General features: G+C 42.1%; 1 protein-coding gene across 1 annotated transcript in view; it reads left to right on the top strand.

Moving 5' to 3' along the window:
• Positions 1 to 18,954, top strand: part of LOC306779621 (uncharacterized protein) — a gene marked incomplete at its 5' end in the record, with an annotated part of 38,227 nt that overhangs the window by 4,774 nt on the left and 14,499 nt on the right. The window contains 2 exons of the mRNA XM_079271589.1: positions 1 to 139; positions 15,559 to 15,616. The exon at positions 1 to 139 is cut by the window's left edge and continues 191 nt beyond it. Of these exons, the coding sequence (XP_079127715.1) occupies positions 1 to 139; positions 15,559 to 15,616 (197 nt within the window). The remainder of the gene's footprint in view (positions 140 to 15,558; positions 15,617 to 18,954) is intronic.

The raw sequence follows: 18,954 nt of genomic DNA, 5'->3' as shown, positions 1-18,954 counted from the left end.
CTGCATCTTCGGGTTGGGCAGCACGGGGATCCTGGGTGGAAACTCCCAGTCGCTCTACTACCGAGGACACGATGGAGGAGGAGGAGGCGAGGATGGGTCGAATGGACATATTGTCATTCCATTCAAATACGCGTGGCCGGTAAGTACAGGGGCAGTGCTGGTTATCGGTATGGTTACCAAGGGAACAGGCTACGCTTCAAGTACAATACACTCAAAGTGAAGCTAGAGTTGAATAACAATGACACGCAGAGTTCAGACTCACATGCCTCTTCTGTCCTTCCTCTGGGTACGGGTGAGAGTACTGGACGTTACTTTAAATGTGTATGGTATATCACAGTATCTGTCACATTGGACTGCCTGCTAATAGAAAGTCAAATTTCAGAAATCATTCATTCATGATTGCCTTGATTCATACAGTGACAACCAAATTGTGGATCAAATTATAGCAGAGGTGGGCCAACTTGCCTAAAAAGAAGACCACCACCTCCACAAAGAACAAATACAATGTCCTGAAATCAAACATTGATCCTAATGTAGATAAAGCAGTGGTGCTATTTCACACAGCTGTTGTTTGGACCAATAGTTCACCTGCAAAACTGATCACGTTCCCATCAGCCTCAGCTGTACTTTGTATTTAGTGTTAATTGGCGAATGTCAGCATGCTAACACGCTAAACTGAGATGGTGGGCATGGAAAAAATTGTGCCTGTTAGCATCAACGTGTGATCATGGTTTGTGATGTTAGCATTTAGCTTAAAGCACAACTGTGCCGTGAAAAACGGCATTTTCACAAATCCACAATATTACAGAATCTCACTATAGTTATCTGTGCAGTAAGGTTTCTCATCCCTTGATCTTCTCAGAGTCGTATCTGTTTCTTGCTCTGGATATTTCTGTCCTCTTTCTCCCTTCTTTCCTCCGTCCATCCTGAACTTTCTGCACTCAAAACCGTTCGGTCCTCCAGGGCGTATCGAACGATCGTCTCGATTAAACTGCTTGCTGCTTCATCTTGTGTCCTCATTAAAGAGCAGACCAATTAATCTCCCATTAGCACCCCCAGTAAGCGAGTGTGGCCGAGATAATCGATCATTCAATCCGCCTTTCTCTCCTCCTCCTGCCCTCCATCTATTTCTCTTTTCTTTAGGTTTTTCTCCAAATAAATTCAGGAAGAAGCTAAAAAAAACCTCATGTTTTTATCTGGCCGCTTCAAACAAAACAGTGTTTGATAGCCCGTATTAGGAGTGTTGCAAAATACCGGTGACGATAATCGTGATATTTAAAAAATGAAATATTGATACCCTCCTTCTCCTCCTTCAATAATGCAGTACCTCTTAAACCATGCTTTTTACGGTCGTTTTACTGTTATTTATATATAATTCAAGCCCATTGTTATGCATTAGAGCTGAAACCATGAGTCGGGTTTTGACTGTTGATTGGACAAAACAAACAATTTGAAGACATCAACTAGCTTTAACTATTTTCTGACGTTTTACAAACCAAACCCTGAAAATAAAGGGTAAAGAAAATAAGGTGCAGCCCAAATATACTGTATACGATCATTTCACCTTCATCCCTGAAATCTTCACAAGGAAAGTTTGAAGCAGTTACACTAAAGTCCAATAATCCATCAGTCCATCCCTCCATCATCACCAATTATAGTGGCTTCTTTACTGCACTCTTTATTTCTGCAATGAATGCTTGTTCATCAATAAAACTAGAGTTACAGGGAATCCCTTTAAAGAGACTTGGCAGGGACAAGAAGGAGCGAGCCACAATTTTTCTGCGGATTGCAGAGGTTTTGTTTGCTTCTTAGTATTTCCTCCTGCAGTCTTTCCTTTCTTTTAGCCTTTGATCGCTCTCAGCATGGTTGACTTCTTTCGCATCATGAAAGTATAACAGAAATGGCAACAAAAGGCCTTGTGGCTCTGGTACGATTCATATTGTGCTGTAATAATGTTTGTAATATTGCACAAAACCCAAGTGAAGCTTCAGCACGACACACACATACACTCCTAATGTATCCACGCTGACATGAGCACACGCACACACACACACACACACACACACGAGAATGTAACACACAGTTGGCTTGTTTCTTCTTCTCGATTAGTATCAGCCCATTTACCTGTGAGACTCTCTGTCCCAGAGCCAATTATCTTCCCTTATCTGTGTACAGTTTGCTTCAGTGTGCGCTTCAGTGTGTGTGCATCATGCATACTGCGCGTGTGTGCCACACGGTTTCTCCTGTATGTTGGGGAGGTGTGTGATTGACAGGTAAAGGAGTGTGAGAAAGTTCTCCATCAGAAAGTCTACCTGGATCAGTTTCAGGGCTGGGCTTCAGGGGGGGGGGGGCGAGTGACATAAAGAGAGAGAGAGAGAGAGAGAGAGAGAGAGAGCGCGGGGACACACAGTGGCAGCGTGTATTTTGGGCTGAAAGACTCCCTTTATCCGCATGGCCATCTCTGAGAGGTGGAGGGAGGGAGGGAGGGAGGGTGATCCCCCTGCCCCAGGTGAGGGGATGAACAGGTGAGCGTAGTCATTATGAGGAAAGGTGAGCTCTCTCTGTCCCCTGCCCTCCCTCACTCGTTCTTTCTCCCACTAATCTCTTCAGGGAAATGTGCGCAGTCCCATTTGTGTGTCTGTGAATGTGAGCAAAGTTGTAATTCGTTGTGTTTGTTTTGCATATAATGTCGTCAAGGTTTCAGGGGAGGTTTTATCCCTGTTAGGCTGCTGTAAGTCTGTGCTGTGATGGCTCTGGTTACTGATGTCTCACTTTTCTACCAGCCAGTTCCTGTAAACAACAGGTTTTCTCTGTTTATCTCTATCATGTGAGTCTCATGTACAGTCTTAATACACCGAACAAAAGACCCACTGACCTGTCTGAAGCAGCGGCAGTAAATGACCACAGTAATATATATGGACAGCTAATGGTACGGATATGTTTGTGTAAGAATACTTTGTATTGAATAGTGTGTATGTAGGCTATGATGATTTATAATGCTTACTCAGAATCTCCCGTTAGATTTTCTCTGCCCTCAAAAAGTGAAAAAGTCCCTTTTTTAAAGTTTTTTTCGAACTGTGGACAGAACAACATCAAATCACCCTCAGCAGCCTCTTAAAGACTGTATTAAAAGACAAGTTTGATATTTTTGGGTGATGCGCTTATTTGTTTTGTTGCTGAGAGTTAGATGAGATGATTGGAGATGATTGGAGCGAGCAGCCGGTTAGCCAACACAGCAGTAAACAGCTCGCCAAGCTCTGTCCAGAGTTAAAAAATACGCCTGTCATCATTTGATTGAGGCTGGCTAACTAATGCTAAGCTAACCACCTCCCAGCCCCTGCTCCGTAGTCTCCTTTATATGCAGACATGAGAGTAGCATTAGTCGTTGAGTGGATGAATTTTACAGATACGTCACTGAAGATGCCACCTCTTAGTCGACAAATCGGTCATTTTGGTCTTCGTCGACTAAGATCCCTTCAGTCGATGAGTTGGTTTTTATTACTTATTTCCAAGAAACTGAGGAACACTTCTCTGGTAAACACAAGATGTAAAGTGGTGTTATTGTGTGATTCTTTGTGGAGAAACTCAGTTTTACAGATTTGTCGATTAAATCAATCAACTATAATCGACTAATCGAGTGTTAGCTGACGAAGAATTATTTTTCCAGAGGAGTCGAGGAAGTATAATGACATTTAGGCATGATGGACATGAGGATTTGATACAATGTCTCTGCTGTTTACCTCGTCCAGATTTAGCTGTGCGTCCTATCAGCGATCTTACAGATACTCTGAGGGTCGTATCTTCATTTTGGCCACAGCGATAGAATCGCAGACACTCAGAGGTCTGGGATGTTTCAGCTGCTGCGCCTCCGCTGAGACGGGAAAAGTTCATCAATGCAAAGTCATTCCTTTCAGCCCTCTCTCTGCTGCTGGTTTTACTGTGGCATCTGTTTGGATGATGTGGGGAACAGAGCGAACTGCCAAGAGAGAGTGCTCAGTTTGTTTATCTGACAAAAGTGTTCGTCAGGAGGATGAATGGAAAGTTAAAGAGAAGGTAGGCTGGCAGGTACACAGTGCAAAACGTATGTCTGGCTTATTTGTCAGTCTATAAGTCTAGATTCTGCACATGACAACTGCTCACCAGACATTGTGGGAACTAAATCTGATGTTTCCTGACCTTTTGTCCCTCAGAAGTAGTTCATCAAGCTCTGGTTAAGGCCTGCTCTTTTGTTAAAAGGACCTGTGACAAATGGCAATATGATAGGCGCTATAGAAACACTGTTAACGTGAAATGAATGGAGTGAAGTTCCCACCGTTTATAATCCTCATGTCAAGTTTTAAAACTCATTCATGGTCAGCTTCACTGCCAGAGGCCATGGAGCTGACTGTTGCTGCGAGAGACTCGCATTGGGCTGAGTGTGTGCGCTAATTTCTGTGTGTGTGTGTGTGTGTCAATTGTCCCGTGTCATTAAATGTATCTTGTGCGTTTGCATAGATATGAGTCTTATATATTTGTGTTATCACATTCTGAGCCGAATGCTGATTCATGCTACACATTCAGAGCATGAAGAAGAGAACTACAGTCAATAGATTCATCATTTTGTTCTGATGGTTGCTATCCATACGCAAAGAGGAGTTTTAAGCCAATATATTTTTTGACAACATTCTTATTTCTAAGATGTGTTGTTAGTGCTACGTGCTGTTATTTATTTAGAATTTAATGAGACTCAGGTGGCCGAGTGTTTAAGTCAGATATCATATACAAAAGTCGTCCCCAATGTTGAATTTACTTGAGCTTAATGTGGACAGTTGAGTGCATTGAGGTGAACAAAGCACTTTCCTCCTCAGTGAAATTCTTGTCAGGCAGCTTCTTGACGCAGAGCTCTGAGTGCAACATGCAAAGTGCGGCAGTCATGCAAATAGGTTCAGGTGTAGCTGCTGTGAGTCTTCTTCCCATCACTGTCTGTCTGCTCTACTGTTATTCTGCTTTCCCTGTGTTTCTTAAGAAATATAAATAGAAAAGGTCCTACAATTAAAAATCCCACTTAAGTAAAAGTACAGAAGTATTATCAGCAAAATGTTCGGTTTGAATTAGCAGTAACTTTGCCGCAGACACCCGCTTCGTAGTACTACAAATATATCATCATTGCAATACTTTCATCAGTGGTCCATAGGCTCAATCACCATTGTGTTATGTCCTTTAGCGTTTGATAATGACTTAACAGACATTTTTTTTAATGAAAATCTTTGAGATTGCCACTTTAATTAGGCTTCAAACTGTTTCGATTTCGTCATCTAAGATGTTTAAAAGGAAATTCTCTCTTTGGTGGAGCTGATAACATCTCATAAACAGCCCTATATATATATATATATATATATATATATATATATATATATATATATATATATATATAGGTGAAACAAATTCAGAGACCGGCACATAGCCAAGTGTCGTCTCTATCCTTTTTATTGAGGTTAAACAAATGATATGTGTTGAGTTACTGATTAGATGAGCAATATGTGGATTGTGTTGCCTTTGCACAGAGCCAGGCTAGATGTTTCACCCTGTTTCCAGTCTTAATGCTAAGCTAAGCTAACCGCCTGCTGCCTGTAGCTTCATATTAGGCTTACAGACAAGAGAGAGGTTTCAATCTTTTCATCTAACGCTCTGCATGAAATAAGCATTTTCCCCAAAATGTTAAAACTAAACTTTAAATGTTAAATCTTAATCTAAAAGTAATCAGTAGGTGGTCAGGTAAATGGAGTAAAAAAACATAATATATCAGTTCAATATAGTACTTGAGTTCATGTATTACCTTCCATCTCTGAAACTGATCAGAAGAGACCCGATCATATCAGACACACACACACACTCTTTCACACACATGTGTAACCTGTGCATTCCTGCTGTGTGGGAGCCGAACAGGAGGAAGTCAGTGAAGGGAAACGAAAGGAGAGGAGAATAGTTGGAGCTTTCTTTCTTTCCAGAGTCTCTCTTTCACTCTTTCTCCTCCTGTCGTTTGAGCTCTCCTCTCTTTTGTCCCTTAATTGACTCCCCTACGCAGCCTTGCATACCTGCGTGTACGCTGATACTGTTGTGCACATCGTTTGTACACACAAATCTGCAGGCTTGTGTACACACACACACACACACATACATATATACACACACACACACACACACACACACACACACACACACACACACACACACACACACACACACACACACACTTTTAGTCTACCCCAAACACACAGATCAGGAATTCATCAGCCAGCAACACACAAAACACAAAGAAGGTTAATTCTTCTGGGATCTGGAGCTTGTGTTTTGTAGAGATAAGTTAATAACTCGGGGGGTAAACGGCTCAAGGGAAGCGTGTTTTAATGATTTCATTTGTGTGCAAATTGGATTGAGGGTGGGAGTTTCTTTATTAGGAGAGAAAAGAGGAACCTTGATTTACATGATCTCAGTGAAATTACAGTCTCTGGATGTCATTGAATGTGTGGTATACAATCCTTTAAACACACGGATGTAATCGCAGCAAATAGTTGACTTTCCTCGCCATCGATCTCTTTCTCTTCTTGTCATATCTCATCACCCTCCTCCTTCCTCCACCTCCAACATCTCCCACACACACCCTCTAACGCTCTCTCTCACTCACTGTAAACCCTTTGTTCTCCGTGTCACTGCCCTCCAGTGATGTTCGGCCACATCACGTCCCGGTGGATTACGCAGAGCAGGCAGAGATATAGACGATAGCTGTCATAGATCCTCCCTCTTCTCTCTCCGAGGTTTCTCGTGTTGCCCGAAACTTGACAGGAGCAACCACAAACATTTCACTGAGCCGTCACATCATGAAACGTATTCTGACCAGAGTCCTGAGTAATGATTTCAACCCTGTCCCATGATGCCTCTCCACCTCCGCTCTGTCATTCCTGTCCACTGAGATGCATTATCCTTATTGTTGCAAAATACTGTAGCACATATCACGGAACAGGCATTTTTCTTATGTTGACAGATACTCTCCATATATATTTTATGACAGGCGGTTCAGCCATTGTTTAATGGAGATAGGCGACTGGATTCCCAATTACCGGTAAGGAGAATAGTTTCCATGGCGATAGACAAACGTAAAGATGTATTGCTCGTTATTATTAAATCTTACAGGTCGCTGAGAATGCAGATGGATTAATTGACTGTTAAAATAATCGATGGTTGCCTTTATCTGTCTACCTATCGCAACCAAGTGGTGTTTTAATGCAAATAACTTTCATTCCGCTGTTGTTCGCTAATATTTCTCTCACGTCAACTTGAGACCAACAAGTTTAGGTTGTCATAGAAAATTGATGCGCCTCCTTTTTAACAGAAAAATATCAGACGTGTTGTTTTGTTTGGATTCCCCAGTTTGGCTCAGATGGTCAAAAGTAACCACATGACCATCTTCATAGAGATCTCTTAAATGTAAAAGTCCTGCAATTTGTTTCTCAAGACTGTAGAAATACGGGCACACACACACACACACACACACACACACACACACACACACACACACTGTTACACACACCATCCTGTGCAGACACACACCACTCCCAGACCATTTTCTCTCTCATAATGCCTCTCTCTGAAAGTCCAGCCGTGGATGTGAAGCGTAATGAAGCGTCATGAAGCGTAATGAAGAAGGAAGTGCGAGTCGGGAGGGTTTAGTGGATGGTCTCAGTGTGGGGCACAGGTGTTTTGGGTGGGGTTGCAGATGTGTGTCTGTCATAATGTCTTACTCATCCTGGGGAGAGAGTCATGAGCAGCAGGAGGTGAAGGAGGGGAGAGATGATGGGGAGGACCGGGTGACGATGGGGCAGGACGACATGGAGGATTAGGGCACGGCATGTTGAGAGGCCTCTGTTGTTCCACAGCATAGTTTACTTTAAGTCAATTAACTCTGCAGGAATGTGACAGTCAGAGACGGACAGACAGTAGTGGAAAGTAACCAGTGATTTACTTAAGTACGATTTTGAGGTACTTTATACTTCTGCTCCACTACTGGGAAATATGGTACTTTTTACTTCAGTATATTTATCAGCCTTGACAACGTTACTTTAATTAACTAAGTACTCTATGAAGACGTTTAATGACGTGACAACTCTTTGGTTGAAGTTCGGTGGCTTATGAAATGATCAGTTTGGGTTGAAATAAGTATTTTGTTGAGGTTAGGGGACCATCATCATGGTTACAATAATAATGTCAGGGAACTGTTCATGGCTTAAAGATGTCAAATTATCCAATATTTCACAAAAAAAAGAAGATTATGAGGAAAGTCCAAATGTTGAGAGCCACTGGACTAAACTACCTAACTAGTAAAAACTAGATCCACCTTTAGCAGCTACAACAATAACATGCTGCTTACACATTGAAGCATCAATCTCACAATGTCATGTCACAAGGGAAGTTTTACTGCAGAAAGAGTACTTTTTTACTTTTGATACTTTGATATCGCTGACTTGTAATGAAAGATTTTTACAAGATTGTATTCTAATTAAAGAATCTGAGTACTTCTTCAACCACTGGGTACGGAGAGTTGATGATGATGAAGATGGTATCTGGTGGTGGGTGAAGAGGGGAAGATAAAGGTGACCGCTAATTATGTCCAGAATGAAAGAAAAACAATAGAGACAAGAATGCGAGAACAGAGACATTTAATTATAGGGACGGGGTCATGGGAGCAGGGTGGGGTTGACGGCTGCACACCGGGGGTCTGAGTCCACATCTCGCACTGTGTGTGTGTGTGTGTGTGTGTGTGTGTGTGTGTGTGTGTGTGTGGGTGTGCGTGTGTGTGTGAGTGTTTTACCTGAGGTCAGGAAGATGGATAATACCCACAGAGACTTTGGACATTCACAAATGATCCACCCTAAAGTCACGTCTGTCTCGCTCTCCTGTGTGTTGGACACTCCTTGATACAAAGAGATTGATTTTTCTTCTGTGTTATTGTAAGCAAGGAATCGATCAATAACACAATAATCACGTTTGACACAAGGCTGCTTTAATCATGAGTCTGACTGCCTCAGTGTCCAGATAACATTTTATTTTATTCTGCAGTAGAATGTTTGCAGCATTCTAACACAACATGAAACTGACGACATGGTTTCATATCTACGGTATGAGCTTTGCCACTGGAATAGTGATGGCATTGTTACTGTGGTTACCTCCACCACTAATTTGCTGTGCAGGTGAGGCGGCAGCCGTCCAATCGGGCTCAGGCACAGCTGCTGCCATGACAACCGTTTGCATGTTTGTGTGTGTGTGTGTGTTCATGTGAGTTGTCTTTTGTTTGTAAACGTGCGAGTCTGTAATTACTTGAGCTTTCTGACGCTAGAGTGAGAGTTGCCAGATGCACAAAGTCGACCAGTGCTCACCTGCAGATTATGAATATTAAAAGTTGTTTTAATTTGCTGTTCATTTTATTTTCTCCTTCAGCTACACAGCAAGTATTATATATATATATATATATATATATATATATATATATATATATATATATAGATATATATGTCTGTGCGTGTATGCATGTAAGATTTCTATGGCGCTGCACTGATGTTTTATATGTACACAAAGGCTTAAGTGCATTTGTTTAATTACTGTATATTTACTTGATGCCTCTGAGTTTGGACCTGCAGAGATGAGCGTAGTGTGTGGCAGTTGATTATATATTAGGATTTATGCTGTTTAATTAGCTATGGCGAACCAAAACTGGCCAAAATACATCTAAGATTATCAGACATGTCAAAAATACAGCTAAATAATAATTAAGTACAATAACATAATAGTGTTAAAACTTTAAACTCCGGTTTGTAAAAACAACAAACAAGAGGGAAGCTTTTTATTTCCTCACTGCGAGTTGATAACATGAATTAAAACTTTAAATTTAAAACAGCATCTCCCACCCTGAACTAATCACGGCTCTGGACGTAGATGGGCACTTCTCATTATCATTAATGCATGAGGGAAATTGGCAATAGTCAGGGAGTGCAAATGTTGTCTGGTGAAAATATGGGATGGATAAATGTTAAAGAACAAGACAAAAAAGAAAGGAAAACGATTACAAATGAAAGTGAGCTAAAATATATGTAACTTAGATAAACTTAATTTAGCATAATACATTTTAACATAATGTAATCATTTCCAAAGAAGTTTAATTATAGGGAAAATAGAGGCCGTGTTTAATTGGTACACTTCCAGTCACTTAATTCTAGTAAATGACTTTCACTGCAGGTAAGCTGAACATGAACCACACGCTACAATTCAACACATTCAATAACAACAAAGAGTCTCCAAAATAAATTAATGAATATTCAATTATCTTTTAATGCGGTTATAATTGCTATTTTTATTATAACAGTGTGTCAAATGACAATGTGAAAATATTGTATTATGTGAAAGGGGTCGTTCGTAGAGACGTTTTTCTCCTCCTGGCTTCATGAAGCTGCGTGAGTGTCAACTCATTGTTCAGCTGTCTGGCTGCAACTTTACTGTTCTGTTTCACTCTTACCGGCTGTTTTAAAAGAAAGAATAAATAAATAAATGAAGCTCTAAAAACCACTGGTCACTACCTGCTCAGCTTCAAACAGCAGGTAGAGTTAGCAGCTAGCTGGTGAACATAGAGCAGCATTTAGCAGCTAAAGAGTCAGATATTTCTCTCAGAAGTTGGTGGAGACCAAAAATGTTTGTGAAGAATTATAAATGTCTTTCCAAGAAACAGGAAACATACAAACCCCCAAAAATGTAGTGTTACCCATTCAGTGTCTGGCCTCCATAGCTGATAGCTAACTTTAAATGATTAAAGCACCAAAGCCTGTTGTCTAAAATGATAAATGGCACATGTTGTCTACTACAATCTCCATTGTAGTATGTAGACTAATATTGTCATTGCTCAATCAAAGCATGGTGGCATATGGAAAAGTATGTGTGTGCATTAGTGTGTGCGCTCTGAGGGGAAATTCCTCTCTCAGGGCTGGGAGTTCTTCCTGTCGTAGAGCTGTGTTTGTACAGCCTGGCTTTGTCGGGATATCCTACCCTGCCCATGTCTGAGAGATGGAGGGATGGCAGGGGGGAGAGAGGGGCACCTATGGGGGGGGGGGGGGGGGGAGGGCTAGAGAGTAAGGAGTCAGGCTGAGAAACTGGAAGAGTGACAGAGGCAGTGGTGGAAGTTTATAAACCTTCATTGAATAGAATTTCACATGCGATCACAAATGTCTGTACAGTGGTTTGAATGAGCATCTAATCCAGAGCTTTGCTGCTGTTAGACTAATGTGAGGCTGGAGGCGAAGGGACAGGGACAGACCACCAGACAGCCGGGGAGGGACGAGTCATCATCAGGACTAACTCTTGTTTTGATGTACTGTGTTTTTGGGAAATCCCTGTTCTCTCCGGCCGTGGCAGGCACAGACCATCTGCACATGTCATGACTGGCATCAATCAGAGTGAGAACTGATCAAAAATGTGGTTGTTTCTGTGCAAGAGCCCTCTGAGTGGAAACAGTTTAGATGGAGGGAAAAGGAAACAGCCAAAAAAGTGCATTCAGAAACAAGAGGGCTCTGATGCTATCGTGATTAAGGTTGGTAATGTAAAACGTATGAACAACTGGCCCTGTTGTTCGTGGCCCTGAATGAATAGCCAGAGTCATTCATTCTCAATGTGAAAAAGGTTTTTCATTTTAATTTCACGGGGGCAAGTCATTTATCAGGAAAAGAAGACATAATAATACATGTTTTTAGAAGGACTTTTGTCCCCTGCTGGACCACACACACACACACACACACACACACACACACACACGTGCATACAGTACGCACATTCCCATGATGTCATTTCCCTGCTGTCATCACTTTGGCCATTATCTCCACAAATGGCCCAAATAACACTGCGATTTCGTTTGAGTCAGACTGAGATAAAAATATCCCTCCATCAATGACTTTGATGTTATCAGCTTCTTCTTAGTGATGCTTACTGTTTAAATGTTCCTCTCTGTGCATGTCCACTTTGCCTCTAATGGCCACAGGTCTCTCTGACGTCACAGACTTTGTGATTGCAAAACAAATTGCTTTGGTGTCCGTGTGAATGTGAGAGTGTTCTGGAAAGGGTTTATTGTTGGGGATTCTCCTCATCTTTTTACTCACATATTCCGAGTCTTATCAGCGGTTGTTGTTGTGATTTTAACTTGGTAACCATTACTTTGATCCCTCCGGGCTGCCATACAGAACCACCAATCTCAGCAACAGGGCTTACCAGGGATACGCCCTTCCTGTTTTAATGACGATATCATAACTTACCTGGCTGTGTGCACTTGTGGGTGCAGAGGTGAGGGTGTGAGGGAGGGCTGAATGAGAGAGAACAAAAGAAAAGCAAGAGGCTCTGGACTTCCCACAGGTCTTAACCTGCCATACCACTTGGTTGTGAGCAGAAAGAGGGAGAGGCGCATACGGTGGATGGAAGGAAGGGTGAGGGAAGAGGGAGGGCGATTGGAAAGATGATAAGGCAAAGAGGTCTGTGAGCAGGCCAACGGTGAGGTAATGCTGCGTGTGCATTTTGTTGTAGTGGTTCATCATGAAAAGAAATCGCTCAGACTCGAGCAGCATTTTACGCAGTGTCGAGCTGAAGACGACAAGTTTGAAAATGTAAAGAAAAATCTGGGGCGTGTGGAGTTAGAAAGATGATAGTTTGCAATTTTGCATTGTGGGTAATGGAGGCACAGGGAAGAGGAAGCTGTGGAATAATATAGACAATATCTCTGGTTTTGCTGTATCGATTTTGATCTATTTAGAGATTGACATGGTGCTAAATGCTTAATCGGCATAATAGGCCGACTCGTTTAAGGATTTAACCAGTGTATTGTTACCCTGTAGCATAAAGTATTGACTAGGTGGGTCCCTGTTTCTATGTAAGAGATGTTATCAGTTCTATCAAAGAGATGTTTTCGCTCTAAATAGTTCTGATTCATTTATTTAATTGTTTGAGGCCCAAAGAGGTCAAATTAAACATTTCCAAAAAAATGTATGCAAATATCATTTTTTGTTATACCACATTAATCATTTCACGACCTCTCAGATTTATGTTTTGGCTCAGTGGAGGGACCCAACCCTTATGTTGGGAACCACTGGACTTCCTCATCTGACTGTTTATGAAGTGGTTAAAACGGCTACAAGTCTTTTACTTCTGATACATAAAGCACGTGATACTTCAAAGTTACTTCTTCAACCTCTGATTCTGTAGAACTAATGTGATTATAATGGACTGCAGCATCTCACAGTATAAAGATGTAAATCATGAATACTAAACTCTGCTTCAGGTGAGAGTTGTAATGAGCTGGTCCATCTGTGGGTATACCTGCTGTCTGCCGGCCTTAATGAAGCGGCTGCGAGTCCTTCGCAACCCAGCACATCTCATTAGCTCCATGACTTCAGTGTGTGTGTATGTGGGTGTTCTTCCCCTTCAACCTTTTAAAAAAAAAAATCGTATCACCTCTCATTTCTCTCTTGTATCCCGCCATCTTTTGTTGCACCTTCCTCCGACCTATTTGTTCTATATTTCTGAAAATCTGACAAACTCCAGGAGTCTCACGAATCGTTACTGCTCCACAGCCGCCACAGTTGCATTTCTCCTCTACCTTTCTTTGACCTTTTTCTTGACATACGCCCGACATAATTAGTCTTTCTACCCCTTTTCTCAGTCATTTTCTCCTTCTGTACAGTCACTTTTCCTCCCATCTCCTCATCTGTTGCAGTACAGATATACTGGATGTACCTCCACTTGGAACGAATCCCTGACTCAGTGTTTTCCACTCCACCAATTTTCTCCCCCTAACATTTTGCACCTTCACTGCAACCCTTCATCTTCTCTTCTCCCGGCGCGTCGCCTCTATCTAACAGTAGCGCTGCTGCCGACCTCCTGCCTTTAACCTCCCTCGCCTCCTGTGCCCATCACCTGCTTCCTATACAGTATCTATCTCCCTTCCTCAATCAGCTTCATCTCCTCCCACTCATCCCCCGCTTCTGCCAATTTACGCCCTCGCAGCAGAGACGTGACTACACATCCATGTAGCCCTTTAGTTTAGGAGGACCCTTACCCACAATGCACACGGTGGAGGGATTTGCATGACAGGTGCTGGTGCGTTTCCCAGAAGGAGGAATGGATGCATGGAGACAGAGAGTTGTAGAGGGAAAGTGTTGGTCTGAATTATTCATTGGTCTATAAGATGAGCGAATGCATCAGAAAAGAGAAAAAGCAGAAGAAAAAACACACCTGTCCTCTGTTATCTCTCCAGAGTGTGATATCTCTGGAAGCTGAAAGTCATCATTTGAAGATGTCCAGCTTATGTCCGACTCCTCTGCTTGTGTAATGCACTTTCTATAGGCTGAGTTCATCTTTACATAAGGCTATGCATTTCAATACAATATCAAGATTTGGTCACATCGTAAATGCTACAGGCAATGCTACCCGTTCATCCAGGATGAACCTGCATTCAGAAGTACGGGACACAAAGACTCATGGTGCTCCAAGAGTGTATTCTTTAAATTGAAGAGTTGTTTTTTTGGACGTCCTCTCTCCTCACACTGCGCCGACGGCCCGTCTCTCTCTGCATGGCTGCAGGTTGAGGTTTTCTTGAATCAGCACTCTGCTGCAGCATTGACTTCTTCAGGCAGTGAATCACTTCTGCTTTTTTTTCAAAGCTCAGGCAACGACCGAAACACACAAACACTTCCCACAGCGGTGGAATGAAACTACAGTTAATCAAGTACTGCACTCAAGAACAGTTTTGATGCCATCATACTTTACATGAGTATCTACATTTAACGCTACTTTATACTTCTACTACACTTCATTTATTTCACTGCTGTAGTTACCACTTACCTTTCAGATTCAAATGTTATAAATGATTGTTATACAATCAGTTTGTAACATATGATCATTTGTACAGATGATAGTATGATGTAAGCTGTTAAAATTAGCTTCATGTTGACAACCTTAAAATGTGCTCACATGTTAATGCTTCAGTAAAATATGATAAATATAACACGCTGAATTGTGCAATTTTGCATAGTTATTACTTTTACTTTTTTTTCCTGCTAATGATTGTACACTTTAGTCTAATAATACTAGTAATCTAGTAATCTAAGTAAGTATTACTCATAATAAAGTAAAAGATCTCTATACTTATTCCACCACTTATTTAAATGTTATATTCTAATCCTTTTACATTGAAGGACATTATGTAGAGAGAACAGGAGAGGTCACATACACTCACGAACATAATCAAATATCATATCAGTCATCAACATTCATGTCCCAGCACACGGATATTTGCAACCAGGAACTGCTACTTCAGTTACTCGGAAAAGGTTCATCCATGGAATAAAATCCAGCTCATCTCTCTGTTAAAGACGTATCTTTGGCCTCCATCAACAACAAACAGATAATTGATTTGTGTTGATGAATGTGATATAAAACCCAAAAGTGTATATTTGTGGCACATGTTAAGCAGATTCTCTCGGTGTGTTTTCTTCACAGAAGTCCTTCTCTTTGGTGTTGGAGGCTCTGGACTATGACAACGACACGTCAGAATCAGGTGAAGCTGCAGTGTGTGTGTTTGGGGGGGGGGGGGGTATTTCTTTTAATTACACATTTCAAAAGAAAATGTCAAAAACAAGTTTCATAATTTATGTTTTCTTACAATTTAATTGTCAGCAAGCAACATTTCCACAGAGGCAAACAAGTCACAAGCACTTGTTGACGAGTGTGCGTTGTTCAACATGGTGAAACAATGTGAAAATACCCTCGAAGGTCTTTTAACCAGACCCTTTCATTTCCTGCTCGTCTCCTTGTTGTTTCTCCTCATAATCAGGAAAAGCTCCACGAGAGACAATGTGAGCTGCATGCTATAAAAAGCACAACACCCACACACATACACAGATGGAGACAGATGTTCCTGTGCCTTCCTCATTCCTGTCATACCACAGTCCTCTCTTTCATCCCACCATCCACTACCTCCCTCTCAGCCGGTCGGATCCAAAAGATCCAAAAGATGGCTGAGATAATGAGAAACTGGGAACCATCGTTCTCCCTCTCTGTGTTCGTCTTTCCTGTCCTCTCCTTTCCTCTGCCGTCCAGCGCCGCTCTTACATCTTCTTTGCATTATCTGTCGTTTCCACCTGAGCTCCTGACAGCCTTTACATTGGGTCTAAAGCCATTCACGAGGCGGGCAGCTTAGCTCTGCCCAAACAGAGGCGTCCTGCAGCAGTCTGACTGGACTTATCAGGACCTGCTGCGAATCAGAAAGGATTACCGAGCACAACGGTCCCTTCTGAACCCGTCCTTGGTGAGGAAATATGATGTGTATCACATATGAGCACCGTACAGTATGACCTTCATTCAGTTTTGTTCAAATAACATTAAACGAGTGTTAATGTGCATTAACATTTAATAAAATATGATTCTAGTTTTACAACTTATTTTCACAGCTTTGGTCTTCATTTTGAATGGTGATGATAACATTTTAATTGCTAGATCTGAGAACACGTAAGAAACAGAAGTTGTCAATCAGATTGTAAACCCCTTCATTTGGAAGTTGGTAATAATCCCTCATTGCACTCAACAAATGTGTACACCAAGCTATATTAAGTGGGTTGAACCAGGATGTTTTATTTGCATGTCAAAATGAGCAAGAGGAAATCATTTCATGTTTTAAATCCATGAGTAAATCACGTCTTGCATGTGGAAAAATGGTGAAACGGCCCCTGGAGGTTTGTTTTAAACCTGTCTGATCTCGAGTACTTCTTGCTCCGTCTGACTTCTTTTCAGCAATGTCACCGCCTTTAGATCTCAGCAGTGAAAGGCGCCATTGACATTATTGGACTTTTTGCGAGCATTCATCCTCTTTTTCTTTGTGTCTGTTGACATATTGCTACATTTCTCTGCACATTCACACCACCAACTGTTGATAAGTGGAAAAGCTAGAAACCCTATGCTTCAAACTATACGCACCCCTCTAGCCTCCTCCTTTACTGCCGCCATAATACGACCACGTAGTGTCACAGTTTGACACGGAGGACTGCTGACCAAGATGCTGTGTTTGACAGCTTGGGAGTGAGTACGGGCTGCGTGCACAAGATGAAATCGATGCACTCTAGCTTTAGTGGTCAAAAACCTCCACAGACTACTTTTAACTTTGCTAATAAACCAGAATTTTTTTTAAAACAGCAGCAGTTTCATTGTTTTGTGTCTATCTTCTGGTGGCATATTTTTAGGGTCATTTTGAGTCCAGATTCGCTGCTTTGTTCACGCGTGTGATTCAACTGCATTGATGTAGCACCAACAGCCACACAATTGCCACTCCCGCTGGAGAGAAAGGGAAATTCAATAGAAGAATCCTCATCGAGACGAGCTTTTCTATAAAAATTCAAGACACATGTTCGGACTTAGTGTTTTTATCCAGATTAGAATCATTTCATTGGAACATCTTACAACAGAAACAAAAAGTGGACCGCTCTGAGAATTACCCACATGAATCAAATATAAGGGAGACAGAAACACCACACAGCTGATCTATTGGCTTCCATAGATCTACTGTATTGATTTTGTGGGTTCTGGTGATGTGGAATAGCAAGTCAAAAGGAGGCATTTTCTCTCCTGCAGTGTTTTCTCAGCCACTGCCAAGGGCAGGCACTTCACAGCTAGCAGCAGGCAGCGGGGGACAATCACCAGAGGCCAGAGAAAGTGATTTTAGTGTTACGCTACCTGCAGACACAATCTCTGTGTCCGCTGCTTACATTGTCTTTGCTTTTCAGGAAAGTGCCACTTCAACAGGGCTTCTTGTTGCTGCTGGTTTTTGCCAGCTAATATTTGAGTTTTTCGCCATCTTTCTCTCGACTTGTGCTCACTTGCTGGTGTGTCCCATCGAACCACATTAGAGAGGAAATCACACTCTGTTTCACACCTTCCCTGCTGTGTCCCTGCTAATGTGGTTATTTTTTTCTTCTTCTCCCCTCGCGTCTGCTGTTCTCTGGCAGAGAAATTATGGTGACGATGACATTAGCTCTTTGACGTGCCAGAGTCGTAAAATAATGAAAACCCCGCTAAGCACTGCAGTCGTGTAATGAGCGTTTGAAAAACTGAACCCTCAATTTGACGACAGGCAGAGGGCCAGTGGAGGAAAGGGACAACGGCTGAGTTAACACGGCGCTCAGTGTCGGCTCTGTTCCCAATCCTCTCTTGCTCTCTTAAACACACACTCGTGCACAAAAACACACACACGGACAAACACATTCACAGCGGCCACTGTGTGATTCTGTTTTCATTCCTTTGTGTCAAACTACGGTGAGCTCATCTCCCCATCAGGCAGTTTGCTATGTGTGTGCGCTAATATACCTCCCTTCCTCTTTGACTCTGTTTGCCTCTGTCACACGCACACACGCACGCACGCACACACACACACACCCACACACACACACCGTACACTCTTCCTCTCTCCATCGCTGACTTACATATACTTCCAACAAGGCTTCTTTTTCTGCTTTATTATCTCACAATCATTTCCATTATCCACAAACTCTTAAATACACACATGTATAGATTGAGACACACACATACTTACGCAGACACACACGCACACGCGCACACACACACACACACACACACACACATATATTCTCAGTGCTTTGTGTGTGTTAATACCCTTGTCAGAGGAGATAATAACTGAGTTGGGGATGACAGTGCCTCTGGAAAATCCCCTCCGGTGGTCAGGAGCAGCAGCCGCTGCCCCAGTGCTGCCCCGGGCCTCGTCTGGTCCTCTCTTGTGTTCAGGCCTCCCTCTCTCTGTTCTCTGCAGACCCCGACCCCTTGTCTCTGGTCCTATAGTCTGCTCCCTGTCTGCGTCAGTATTCATGCTGGGACTGTTTTTCAGTTTGC

This window comes from Melanostigma gelatinosum (assembly GCF_949748355.1).
Source record: "Melanostigma gelatinosum genome assembly, chromosome: 7".
NCBI lineage: Eukaryota > Metazoa > Chordata > Actinopteri > Perciformes > Zoarcidae > Melanostigma > Melanostigma gelatinosum.
Note: the sequence above shows the minus strand (reverse complement) of the source record. Positions and strands in the feature narration are given on the sequence as shown.